Genomic DNA, 14,723 nt, shown 5'->3' with positions numbered 1-14,723 from the left:
TACAACGCACTTCCAACAGATTTAACTCACTTATTAATCTTGATACACAATATTATGATTAAAACAACAATTATTATATTCGAATTGACTTCTGATTTAGTTTGTATAGCGTATTCAAATATAAATACACAAATTAATGAAAAAAGATGAGCCTGTTTTCGTCCTGTGTGAGTCATCGTGCAATTTAAATGTTCGGTAAAAAAAGTAAATGATGATATTACGGTGCAAATTGTATGTAAATAATGATATTGATTGTTTAAACGTTCCAAGAAATTATATGCATCTCTTAGAAAGGGTAATACGGTCAAGTGTTTTTAATTACTCTCTTATCTGATGCAACTAAAGAAATTGCTTGTTCAGCTGCGTTTAAACATCAAGGCTATTTTAATTCTAATATATACACCTACGGACGTGATTTTCCGTGATGCATCTCAATTTTACGAGCGACCTTCCTGAATCTCTGTCTCTCTTGCTCATCATATTTAAATATCATTCAAAGCTCGATGATTTTACAAGAAGTTATAAATTATTACCAGACTTTATTCTAGATTTGCCTTGACAGTCAGATGAATGCCGATCGGCTATCGAGAATCGCATGAAATTGCCTCAAGGAAACACCGACGGTACAAAGTACAAGATCGAAGTGTTTACGTGTCCTCAGTTATCATAGAAGCCTGCAGATTCACGCTACGTATCACCCGAAGGGGTTACGGAACAGCGCGATTAAAATTGCCAAGATGAAAAAGTGGCGCAAAAAAAGAAGTTCATATAAGCATTGTCTAGCTGTAATAAATATACACACGTTACGCAATCGAAACCGACTTAATTGTCTTGAGACCCAACTCGAGCTGAATGAAGAGTATCGACATCTCTATTTAACTCGGTATGGAATTCTATTATATTTTATGGAGTTCTATTTTATTGTTTCATTCGGCGTCGAATATATTAAAAGTATTATCGTTCGGTGCTCTCTTGAAAATATCGAGAGTTGTTTTATATATTAATAATTAAACATTTTTGCTATAAGTTATAAATATTTCTTATTTATAAAATGGTAATAATTCAATCGACCAAATCTGGCAAATAAGTAAATTTCTTATTTATATACATACATCTTATTTATATACGTTCCATACGTTTATGTTGTCCAGCATAAATAGGTACATACAATATAAATAAGAAATATTTATAACTTGGAAAGCATTTTCTGACCTATGTTTGTATGACTTTTTCATCCTTTCAGTGAGTAGAATTCCATACAGACTTTCCATATAAGGCACGTCTTCCGACGTAAATACGTACAATATAAATATGTTTATAACTTGGAAAGGAAGCTAGTCAATATTAATTGTCAAAAATGTTTTCAAGTCTCTTAATAATATTTTTAAATCAGATAAATTTCAATATACTCAAGCTCTGTCTGCCAGCTTTACACGATCAATCAATAAACATTAAAAGAGCGAACGATATTTTGATGGCCTGTCATCGAAGCTATGAAAATTCGCCAACTGGTCGTGGAAGATAATCGCGAACGTGAATGGTGTCTTTCTTCGATTACGCAAGAAAGTCGTCGTCGCAACCCCATAACAGGTGACAACAGAGGAAAGAAACGGACAGGCCGAAGAAATTCCCCACCCCAATGAAGGTCGGATATTTCGCGCGACACTTGATCATTGAAGTCACGCTCGAAAATCGCGCGAATATCGTAAGCCGTGACGCTGGATTGGGAAAGGTGCCAAGGTCAGTAGCAGGTGCGGATATTAAAGCGAAAGTGGTGCAACCACGACGAACGTAGAGACGTCGAAATGAGCGAAGCGTTCTCCAAACTCGCGAGACCCGGCGAAACGTAAACGACGTCGTCCTTACGCAAGACTGGGGTACAGATGTATATAGAAATAAGCAATAATACACTGTGTACCGAGAAGGAATGGGCTTCGAAATTAGCATTTTTGGATGAAGAATTTATGAGGAACTCGAGGGACGTTCGAGAAATATCGTCGAAGTAGTTCACTGAAAATCGGAGCATTTTGCAGATTTTGAATGATCTTCATACAAACTTCATATTTATTTAGTATACAGGGGGTCCCAACCTACCATCCGTTTATGGGGAACCTAAGATTTATCCTAAAGATTATTTGGAGACGATTCATCATTTTTTTAATGTTCTCCATTTTTGAAATCACGTATCTTTGTAAGCCTTAAGTTAAAATTCTATTAAAGTAAACTTTACCTAAAGTAAACTTTAAAATTAAATAAAAAATATAGTTTTATTAATAATTTAGTTTTATAAGACTTAGTTTACAAAAAAGTTTTTATTTTCAATCGTTTATAATTCGAAAATTATTGGTGCCTGGACATTTTCGCTGAGAAAAAACCATCTCCAAATCACTTCAGGAATCTCCCATTAACGTATGGTTGGTCTGAGACACCCTGTATATATATTTTATTTCGCTCTCTCTTTCTCTTTCTTTCACTTTTTTTGTTCGCGAGATTAAGATTGTTTTACCGAAGCGGAACGATATTGTTGTGTCTACGGTCGGAAGTTGCGAAAATGGTTTTAAACGTGTAATTCAACAATTTGCCCGCCTCTGACGTCACAATTCGAAATAACAGGTCTAGATTACGCATACTTGGTCATTTTGTGTAAGCCGTTAAGTTTCACCCGAATTTAATTTAGATCGACGGTCTTATTTCCTCGTGAAAAGACGCGCTTAAAAGCGAAGGCGATTATATAGTCGTCGCGAATGAGTAACTCTCGCTGAAGAAAATGAGGCACTGTTACGTTATAATTATATAAGCAACGCGGGTGCATATGAGCTTAAACACGTAGGATTATAAAATCCGTAACAGAATAAAGAAAGCATAATGCACGTTATCGAACAGATGCTCGACGAATTGTCCGAACGAACGATAATTCATATAATAATGTGTGCGAACGTTATAAACCTTTCATGAATACTAATTTTGATGTTGGCATATAAGTCTGAGCAATTTATTTCAAGTGGCTGCCTAAACTTAAGAAGAGCCCAATATAGGCATCATAAGTAAGGCCAATCATTCGAACACGGAAAAAAAGAATTAACTACTACAGCTAAATTTTAGCTGCCCATATATTACAACCTGAAATTTAGTTATCATGTCTACATTTTAGCTATGATAACTAATATTTTTTTAGTCACAGTTTAACGGAGAATGTTATAGCTAAAAAATATTAGCTGTCATAGCTAAAATTTAAGCATGATAAAAGCTATTGTAGCTAATTTTTTTCCGTGAATAACTAGTATATTTTGAATATGATTATTAAGTATTATATTTGCAATGACGCAAGAAATAATTCACATTTCTTTTTACATTTTCCTCTTTCAAATTACTGTTTTTGTACACAGGGTGTCCCAGACCTACTGTATAATCTGTTAATGGGAGATTCCTGAGGCGATTTGGAGACGATTTTTTCTCAGCGAAAATGTAGAGAAAGGTTATCATTTTTTTAATGTTCCTAATTTTTGAAATCATGTATCTTTGTAACTAAGCCTTAAATTAAAATTCTATTAAAGTAAACTTTACCTGAAATTAACTAAAAAATGTAGTTTTGCTAATCATTTATTTTTACAAGGCTTAGTTTTCAAAATAGCTTTTATTTTCAATCATTTATAACTTGAAAATTATTGGTGCCTGGACATTTTCGTTGAGGAAAAATCGTCTCCAAATCGCCTCAGGAATCTCCCATTAACAGGTTATACAGTAGGTCTGGGACACCCTGTATAATAAATTATGCCAAGATACTAATGCTGTACTTATCATGCAATTTATATGCCATTAGAGACTTTATCAATTGAAACGAGTATCGATTGCAAGCATTCGACCTCGATTCAGGTTAAATGTTCGCCGAAAAGCTTTCAAGGCCTCATCTCTCATGTGGAGTGAAGCATTAATACAATTAAAAAATCATTGCACGTATATCCTTAATAAAAAACATCGGACATAATCAACCTATGACGCACCACATTTAAACAATAAAAATAACACACGTTTAATTAAAATTTATATAACTAATAAATAATAATCCTTAAGCTTGCCAGTAATAATTAATAAAAAACCACTCCTCAATGTTTAAAGTCGACCAGACTGGCAATAATTTATTATAAATAATTATTTGAAATACAACAACGTTTCGGCTGTCATTGCAGCCCTTTTCAAGTACATCTATAAAAAGTTCAATCAAAATAATTATAATTTAATACACTTATTCGCAACAATTAATTATACATTTAAAAACAAAAATGTGTTACATACCAAATTTAAAACAGTAAATCAACTTCTATGAAAACTACCGACAATGTTAACGCTTGTTTTGATGAACAATGCAAGACTGACAGAAGTAAGCACATATTAAATAGATGTTACCTGTTCACAAGAATCTTAGTCACTAAGCGTTAAGAAGATAGAGACAAAACTAAATGTGTCTTTCGTAATTTAAATCGTCATAATAAAGTCAAATAAATAAAAATAAATAAATAGGTGGATATAAAAATAAAAATAAAATTAAAAGTAAAAATAAATATAAAACGACTTAAATAACGTCAAGAACACGATCATAAATCCCACTGAAATTATCCGTATCTTTCTGTAAATTAATACTTTTTCCTTGTTTTTTTATGTCATCAATAAAAGTGGAATTGATGCTTTGTATACTGTCCCAAAAAAATTGGACACGTTGATAAAAAGAGGTAAAGATGGGATCGAAAACTTAAAAAGAACTGATGTTGTTTATAAAATTGATTGTGCGAATTGCGATTCGGCTTATATAGGACAGACAAAGAGACATTTAGAAACGCGCATTAAAGAACATAGAAATAACATAAAAAAAGACAAGACATTGCATTCTGTCGTTAGTTTACATCGGACTTGCAACGATCATGAGTTCCGTTGGGATTCTCCGGTGATTCTGCATGAGGAAAAACAGACAAGAAAAAGAGAAATTGCAGAAATGTTTTACATAAAAAAACAAGGAAAAAGTATTAATTTACAGAAAGATACGGAGAATTTCAGTGGGATTTATGATCGTGTTCTTGACGTTATTTAAGTCGTTTTATATTTATTTTTACTTTTAATTTTATTTTTATTTTTATATCCACCTATTTATTTATTTTTATTTATTTGACTTTATTATGACGATTTAAATTACGAAAGACACATTTAGTTTCGTCTCTATCTTCTTAACGCTTAGTGACTAAGATTCTTGTGAACAGTTAACATCTATTTAATATGTGCTTACTTCTGTCAGTCTTGCATTGTTCATCAAAACAAGCGTTAACATTGTCGGTAGTTTGCATAGAAGTTGATTTACTGTTTTAAATTTGGTATGTAACACATTTTTGTTTTTAAATGTATAATTAATTGTTGCGAATAAGTGTATTAAATTATAATTATTTTGATTGAACTTTTTATAGATGTACTTGAAAAGGGCTGCAATGACAGCCGAAACGTTGTTGTATTTCAAATAATTATTTATAATAAATTATTGCCAGTCTGGTCGACTTTAAACATTGAGGAGTGGTTTTTTATTATATAACTAATATTAATAAATTTAAATAAATATACGAGATAATTATGCACATAATAATAAAACAGGATAATTAAGAATAGTAAAAAATAAACGGAATAATTTCGCATTTTTTCATTTTTAAAAGCTGTATAAAATCTAAGGAAATATTTTTAAAAAGTGGCTAATATATAAACATGATTATTTTGGACTTAAACAAGAAAGTTTCTATCACAATTAAATGCGTGTCGAATAAGAGATAGAAAAAAAGAAAAAACTGCATAGGTCTAATTCGAGTAAAATTTAATTAAATTAACACTTTTCATCTACATAATGCACATTGAGTTTAAAAATAGCAAGTTTGAACACATGGCAAATGGGAGCGTCTGATAAAGAAGATCTGTGAATCACATGCACGTTCCATGCACTCTCGCTTTAATTGAAAGTAATCATCATACTTTAATCTTGTTTATTTTCGCAAAATAACATTCCAAGAATTAAATCACTCGTTGGATCAATCGTTCAATTGAGCACATTATGATTTCTCTCTGTTATATATAGAGATATTCTATATTATCTATAGAGAAAATCGGCACACTTTCTATAAAAAAAAAATTACTTTAATGCTTGAGTCTACATTTTTAGATGCATATGAACATAATCAAAAATAATAAAAAAAATATTAAATATTAAAAACAAAGAGCTTCAAGATATGTTAAAGCAGCAAAGAAAAAATGTGACAATAAAATATCTTTGAGAAATAAAATGAAAATTATATTGTGGGGATTATTTTTGCATCAATTTTTGACGTTAAATTCGCATTTCGACCATGGCCCAGAAAATAAAGAATCTTTCCACACGTGTCCTCGCTCCACGTTTTCAATCGGAATGTCGTATTGTGAAACAATTCTGCACTTCGATTTTCGAATACTAAACATCGTGGAGACAGTGATTTCATTGACATTAGTAAATCGGGACATTTATGTTAGCAAACGTTTAAGTCGATTGAATAGATGCGCGAATTTATGGCAAATTGACTTTAATTACTTGAGAGAATTTAAAAAAAAAACGTAAAACGAAACCAAGTGCACAAAAAATAATCAAACTTGTATGCAATAAATAAAAATAAAAAAAAACGAAAAAATTGAGACACATATGTACTTGACATGTTTTACTATAAAATTTGATATTCGCTATAAAGTTTAACAGTCACCTTATAAGCCTTAAAATTTTGTTACTAAAACCATGTGGAAACTTTTCCTTCAGAACATATTTCTGAGTTGAACCTTCCCATCAACATAAAGATATACTCAATGGAAAGGTTTTATAATTTTACAATGTAACATAATTTATTTTTTATTTTATAATTAAGAGATATTTATCTATGTATATAATATATATTGCATCTCTCTTTACCTCGATAAAAAATTGCAAAATATTATTTTATTTTTTATAAATTAAAAGGTTAATTATACTATACTCTATTCTTGATGCATATAAACATTTCTCACTTGGGAGCAAGTGTTAAAGTTCAAATAGTCTTTTATACATGTTTTTTATAAATATATTTAATTCATTAAACATTTTATTATGTTTAAAAGAGACAAAAAGTAGTCACGTACATCTTCATGACGTAAGCATTCCAGATAAACTACTTGTTAGCATCTCAACAATACGCCATAATCGCACGACTAGTTGTTTTTTATGTAGTTGATATTGCAGTGTGATACTGCATTGCTTAATTTATAATGCGCAGATATTTTTTTAAATTATCGGTAGAATCGTTTCTAATTTATCATTGTCAACCTCTCTATATATAATTATTCGTACGCATGTTTTTCCATATTCAACCAATTAGAGAAGTAGTTAGTGTTGTATGAACTCTTGACACATTGCGTTATTATTATGATCAGTTAAGTATCTTTAATATATTATAATGTATCTTTTAATATATTATTTAATTTTAAAAACTTATATATATATTATTATTTTCTATTTATATAAGTATGTGTAAAGTAATATATAAAATAGTATATGAAGAAAATAGAGATCATATTATAGCAAAAATGCTGAAAAAAATTATACCAGATAATGTACGACAAGTGGCATGACCTTTAAAGGGATGTATAACCCTGATGAATGGATTACGCTCACGTCCGTAATATCGCCTAATCGATATCCAAGCATTGTGGGATGTATGATAGACAGAGATATTCGCACAGTGTCATTTTGTAAACGGCGAATCGCGCACCTGTCTACCTCGCCGTTTATGTCGAACGCGCTCATGTTCGGTCAGATCTAACGATCGGTAATTACGATTTATCGCGATTTCATGATAATTAATAATCATAATAATAGTGGCACATGGCACAACGGAATCGATCGCAATTCCTTGCAGATTGTTTAATAATCGCAAGATCAACCGTATTGTTCCTTCCATGGGCAATGCGATCGATTCCGTCATATGCCATGTGCCACTATTATTATGATTATTAATTATCATGAAATCGCGATAAATCATAATTACCAAACTGTGCAAGAATTATGAAAAAATTATGCGTTTTGAGAGATACGCCGGAAAGTGCATCACTGATTTAAGTGTGTTTTAATTGAAATGATATATGTACAATAGCATACGTATGTCGAGATTTAAAAAATATAAATTGTATGTACATAAATCTTGATTGCAAGATCGATTAATTTTTTTTTATTTATTTGCTTGCGGCCTTACAACTGAAACGCACAATAGCCTTTAAGAATAAATCGAGACGTTTCACATAAATGATCGTCAGAGCTATAATTTGCAAATATATTATCGATTCGAAGTATATGAGTGATTCTAGAAAAGATTCTAAAATCATGTTGCTTAACATTTTTTATGACTATAATAAAATACGACGAATGGACTTCACGCTGCGAGAAAAATCACGGTGTCTTTTACTATAATCGTATATATATGCCGATAGACTGTACAAAGTGGTCTTCGCGCGGCCGTGACCACATCGTCTTAGGCTCATGCAGTATTAAAATGACACAGGAGGCGACGGTGAACCCCGACATCAGTGCGACACAGCGCTAACTACCCAAGAATACGCAATACCGTGACAACTTTCGCTGTCACATCGGCATGACGAATTCGCACGGGTCGAGTTTAGCCAAAGAATCGCACAGAGTTCGATACTTATATATAATTAAAGCGAAGGCAACGCGAACATCGATTTTTTCTTCTTTTTTTACGCGTATATTATTAAGAGATACGTGGCAATATCGATGGTTTTTTTCTCGAAATCCAATAGTAGCCTCTCAATAAACACTCAATTTTTTTATACTCAATTATAAGAAATCTAATTAGATAATTGATGGAATTAAGCTTAAAAATGAATTTTACACTGCATTCTTTTTCACATTCTACATTGATTGCATTAATTTATATGCTAAATTGACCTGAATGATGAATACCGTTTTAAGTACACCGATGTGCGGATCGATGAAGATTTGATTCTAAGAAGAAATACGTGCAACCTTGGTGAATCGAGTATAATCGATTTACCATTGAGGTTTATTTATTTCCAAACACAATAATATATTTTACAAATAATCAGAACCGATTATATCGATACTCGTTTATGACTCAATCTCTCTTTCTCTAATAAAAATTAATAAATTACAAATAAAATTTGTAATATTAATCACAAAGAAATATACAGGTATCTCTATCTCTCATAAAACGAAAGTAAACTATCTAAGCATAAATAAATCACTGGGGGAGTATTTTCGATTCCGCGAATATATATTTGTACAAAAGTGAAGCTAAAAGAAAGGTCGATGTATACATATGCATCATAAAGCTAATTTAAACGCGTGATTGCTTCAAGATGTGATCACTATTTTCGTATCTACAGAGATCATATGCTTTTTCTCTCACAGGATAAACACAATCATGGGACGCAAACGGGACGTTAAATCGTGCCCGCCTACGACCATAGCCAGATCTAAATTTGTAATACGACATGATAATCGGTAATGATGACTTCGCCGATATTTTAACCTTCGTCTTCTTTGTTCATTATATATATGTATATAATAATACGCGGTCAGAATTATTTTGTTTTGATGACATATTTCGTGCAAAATTTAAATTATTCTCACCAATTAATTATCAAAAATTATTTAAAATATATAAAAATTCACGCAGTAAATATAGAAATGTATTATATAATTATTAAATTATTTTATTGAAAATTAAAATTGTTATATAAATAACTAGAAATTATTTATATTAGTGAATTTTATATTTTCCACACAATTTAATAGAACGTTGAATTGAATAAAAATGAACAAAAACTAGGAAGCAGTTTCCGGATCTATTAAAATTAAGAGAATACGAAGGTATATAAAATTGAGAATTGAATGTTTGCAACAGCGTGAGATACTTTTCTTCCACAGACACGAGATGATCATGCTACACAAACGGCGCGACAGGTTGTCCAGACCGTTAAAGTTACCTGCCATCGAGCTTACACAGCGAGTAAAAACCAGTCGGTAAAAAATTCTCGAACGATTCTCGAACGATTCACAGCGATGGGTTTAAGTGAAAATTTTCTCATTCGTTTCTATCTACGGAAAAATATTCGCAACCACTCCTGAGAGAAACCGTGACATCTTAGATATCATCTCGGAAATTGAATTACGACAAACTGCATTGTATTTTTACTTATATTAATTCTTAGAAAGTGTGTATTGCATAATTTGTTTTAATTAACGACACAATTTACAAGTTATTTGTTAAATTCAAAAGATTTAAAAATTATTTCAACTGTTTATAAAGAGAACTTTATTTTTCTTTGTATTTTAGTGTTAATTATAAAGTAACTCATTTTATGACTATTCCATTGATGAGAATTAAAATTTCTGACAATGACAAATGTTACACAAATAAAAAAAAATATCTTTGATAACAATAAAAAATTTGTAGATTAAAGTAAGTAAACGCGGAATATGAATTTTGATTCTAATCATGTAAATTTCAGAAATTTAACCCATCACTAATCGTGAATATAACATAATAGTATCTTTTTATCTCTCTAACAAACGTATCAATGTGTTAAATCATTTTACGTTCAGATTAACAACACATACGGCTCGAGTCGGCGATGTGCCATCCAACTCGGAGTTGGTCAGCGAAATGGCATTGCAAGAAGAGCCTGATCAACCAAGGTGTCTTGATGCACGATTTTAAATATCTTTGTTATACACAGATATACAATATGTATTAAATGTCACAACTTTTTCGCTCAATTGATATAATCGTCGTACAATTAAATACTAACGCATTAATAATTATTATAGCATCATTCTCCATTTCTATTATATCTCGATGTATATACGTACATTTTTTGTTAGGATATCTATTTTATATTATTTCTTTCTCTCTCTCTCTCTCAGATTTTTTTTAATTCATTTGCCATTTACTCTATTACCAAATTAGTATGCAGGAATCAAAAAGTATGCCAGCACATATTTTTTGAAATACACTGTTGCAACGAAACATTTTATTGCCGCAACTGCACTTCTTGCTAAACGCACATGTTCATGCAAATTGATGTGATTGTAGGTCGCGGGATAAAATATTTTTTTCTAATTTTCTATCGCAATTCAATTTTATATAGTTTCTGCATTAAAATTGTCAGATTTCTTTACTTGTTCTTAAAGGCAATTTTGCTTTAACATTAAAAAGATCGCTATAATTTTGCTATTTATGTATCTTGCAAGTCATTCGCAACTTGCGAAATAAATAATTAATCTTTGTCAGCAAGACAATAGATCGATTATTTGTTATAAAAAGTCAACATGGGTGCGGTATAATTTTGAGCGTAGAGGGTCAAGTAAAATCAATTAACCTGATATATAAAAAAATAATTATGAAATATTATATAAAAGCAATCAATATCTAATTTTGTAATCGAGTGTAACAAAGACCAATTTAAATCTGAACAATTGTGTGCAAAAATAATTGCTAAGATAAATTTGTAATATATATTTTTAATATTTTACAAAATCGAAACTAGTTTTTTTCAATAAAATTTAAATTCGAAATTTTTTACAAAATTATCTGCTTTGTATATCTTTGTATCTGATTGTAGCATATAATCTCGTTACGTGTGTAACACCGCAAAGTTTTTCACGTACAATTGCAACATGAATTTGTCAAGATTTTTTCTTATGATGGTGCGATACAGTTTTTTATATACATTTCGAGGTGGCGCATATATCAACGGTTATAACTCATAATAATTATGCACGATAGAACATTGCTAAATCATTCCCCTTCACGTGTAATAATGCCTGGTAAACCAGTGAATTAATACTCGCGCGCGAAAACTCTTTGGAAAAATGCGAGTTTTGCAACGCGACGTTTGCAAAGGTCACGATATAAATTTTTCCATATCCAGTTTGTATTACATTTCTATAGTTATTAAAATAACTACACATATTATATATGTGTATAAATAAAAAATGAATTAACGTCTATAATTTATTAGTTGAATGTAAAGACTTAAATGCACCTTACTTGCTTTTATGGTATAATAGCAGTGTGTGTTTGTTCACAATTAATAACTTTTTAACAAGCAGCAAGTGTTGATACAGCAATTTTTTCAAATAATCCGTAGATAAACTATCAAAAAAAATTCATTTTAATTGATTTATACAACGAGTAAGTTTTATGTAACGTTATTTAATCTTGAAAAAAATTAATGCATCAAGTAAAAAAGAGAGAAGTCATCTGAATGTAAAGCAAACACATGCTTTTCTGAATAAGAACAATTAAAATATAATCTGCATTTCATTGACGATGATAATAACAACAAATTTCGACAAAATGTGCGCAAATTTACAAGTTTAATTGTTTAAATGAATTATTATATATTGACGAAAAGAGAAATGTGAATTTGAAATTCTAATTGAGTTTTATTTTAATTTTTATAATTTATTTTGCAATTTATTTTTCAAATTAATTTTTGTATAAAAATTATATCTTCTATATCTATATTCATATTTTGCATTTCAGAGATAGAAAAAAAATGGAATTTTTAGAGATGATACTACTGCTTCAAAATGTAATACTCGCATTCTCTTGTTTAGCTAATGAAAGACACAAAGAATATTCTAAAGACACAAATGAAGAAAAATCGCGAAATAAAATCGACGAGGCAGAAGAGCCACGAGAATTCGCGCTCGTTCGTGAGCACGTCGATGCGTGTGTGTGCCTTACGAATTCCGCATCTTCCGAGCATATGCATACATCCATCCGTCACGCACACGCACTTTGTACACATTAATCTACCTGCGTGGTTCATCCACCAGAAGATACACATGAGCGCGCGTCCACCGCATATTGCCCAATGAATTGCCACGCGCGTCCGCGAAAAGAAAGCCGCGCGCGCCTGTTGCGTAACTCGCATCGCTCTTTCTACATGCAATTCGCACCGAGATTTGCAGAATCGTTTCTCGTAGTGCGTGTAATACGCGGTGATTTTGCAGTGTATAATTTCGCAGGCGCGCTTTAAAATTTTTCCTTTTAAGGAGTTGGACACAACAGGCTGTAATCAACCCCTTCGGAAAAATCCTAAAACGAGGCGATTAAGCATTGCAATTTTCTGGAAATTCCACCAAAAATGCATCTCTCTCTATTCTTCAACAGAATGGAAAAATCTAGTTTTTAAGATGGAAAAAAAGGTTTTTATCGATTTTTGAAGCTGAAAATTGCATGAATCTCGAGTAACGTTTCATCAAAGGAGCATGATTGAATTTTCGAATCGCACTACAGGTATAGCCTTACCTTGGAACATCTTTTTGCATCACGATTGTACGCGACGCATCACAAGCACCTTGCAAAGAAATCTTCGCCGTCGGCATCGTGTGTACATACAAGATTGTTGCACAAGACGTCGCATGCGATTTGTGACATCCTTGTGTGCATCCGTAATCGCCGGTGCGCGATTTCTGACAACGCGATCTCTCGTTAACGTCATGCTCGTTTGCTTGTTCCAGCGACGGAGGTGCGGGTGCAGCGGGTCTCACGAACGCGACGACGATGCAGAACAACGGGGACAGCAACGTGGACCTGACGTCAGTGACGTCAAGCGCAGTCTTGTCACAACCGGGTCTGAACAACCCCACCTGGAATCGTCAACAAGCTGTTAGCGTCAGGCATGCCTTCAAGAGCTATGGCAGCACGAAGAATCCGAATCATATCTTACAGAATCTCAATATGACCGTGGCCAAAGGCTCGATGTAAGTATTTCATTATTTTATTTTATTATTTTATTTAAAGACATATTTTTTGGTATATATATATGGACAAAAGAACTTACTTTATATATTTCTTTTGCAATTAATAATCAATTAGTAACAGTTTGAATATTTAGCTTGCATTAAATGCATGAAATAGTAAATCAAGAAAACTTGTTAATTTTTGTATATCTACATATCTAGTATCAAATAATTAAATATGTATATGTACGTAACGAATATATATAACGACTGAAAGTCTTTTGAGGCATTTAATGCAAGTTAAATAAAATAAAAACGATATTAATATTATGTACATGTCCATAAAACGTTATAATAAAATATAATATTAATTGCAACTTACTTATTATTAATAATAAAATATTAATTAAGAGTTTAACTAGGCTCTGTAATATATAAATATAAATTTAACATATATAAGATAGGCAATAAGAGCCAAATCGCGGATGACAGTGCGTTATTCTAAACGAAACTAAATTTTTTCGTTAGAAATAAATACCTGTGCACAAGGCACCAAATTTTTACTTGGACACGGCCAAGATATAAAATTGGAATAATCTCTACAAGAGATTTTTAATTCCATGTATCCCCTATTCCCCCTAAAGAAATAAAGTGCGAGAGAAAAATATAGATCCGAAAGTCGCAGAATCGGGAATCGAACCCGAGACCTTTCGCTTGCCGGGCGACTGCTCTTCCAACTGAGCTATTCAGATCCTTTCGATTCTATACTTTTCTCTGTTATATATATTAATGTTGGTAAATAAACGCCTTTAAGCCAGCGTGTATAAATTAAGAGTTTAACTAGGCTCTGTAATATATAAATATAAATTTAACATATATAAGATAGGCAATAAGAGCCAAATCGCGG

The 14,723-nt window shown here is 31.5% G+C and overlaps 1 protein-coding gene across 4 annotated transcripts in view; it reads left to right on the top strand.

The window, feature by feature from the left end:
• The window catches only part of snu (ABC-type transporter snustorr), a 70,653-nt gene that overhangs the window by 30,700 nt on the left and 25,230 nt on the right, over positions 1-14,723 (top strand). For 2 of the 4 annotated variants that reach the window (XM_085489245.1, XM_085489246.1), the window contains exons 3-6: positions 9,470-9,562; positions 9,989-10,084; positions 10,667-10,759; positions 13,595-13,837. In XM_085489245.1, coding sequence (XP_085345371.1) covers positions 9,470-9,562; positions 9,989-10,084; positions 10,667-10,759; positions 13,595-13,837 — 525 coding nt within the window. The remainder of the gene's footprint in view (positions 1-9,469; positions 9,563-9,988; positions 10,085-10,666; positions 10,760-13,594; positions 13,838-14,723) is intronic. The other 2 variants (XM_085489247.1, XM_085489248.1) reach the window with 1 other exon arrangement.

The sequence above is a fragment of the Nylanderia fulva genome, unplaced genomic scaffold, assembly GCF_048542155.1.
Source record: "Nylanderia fulva isolate GAGA-0341 unplaced genomic scaffold, ASM4854215v1 Scaffold8, whole genome shotgun sequence".
Classification (NCBI taxonomy): Eukaryota; Metazoa; Arthropoda; class Insecta; order Hymenoptera; family Formicidae; genus Nylanderia; species Nylanderia fulva.
This window is presented reverse-complemented; position numbering and strand designations above follow the sequence as displayed.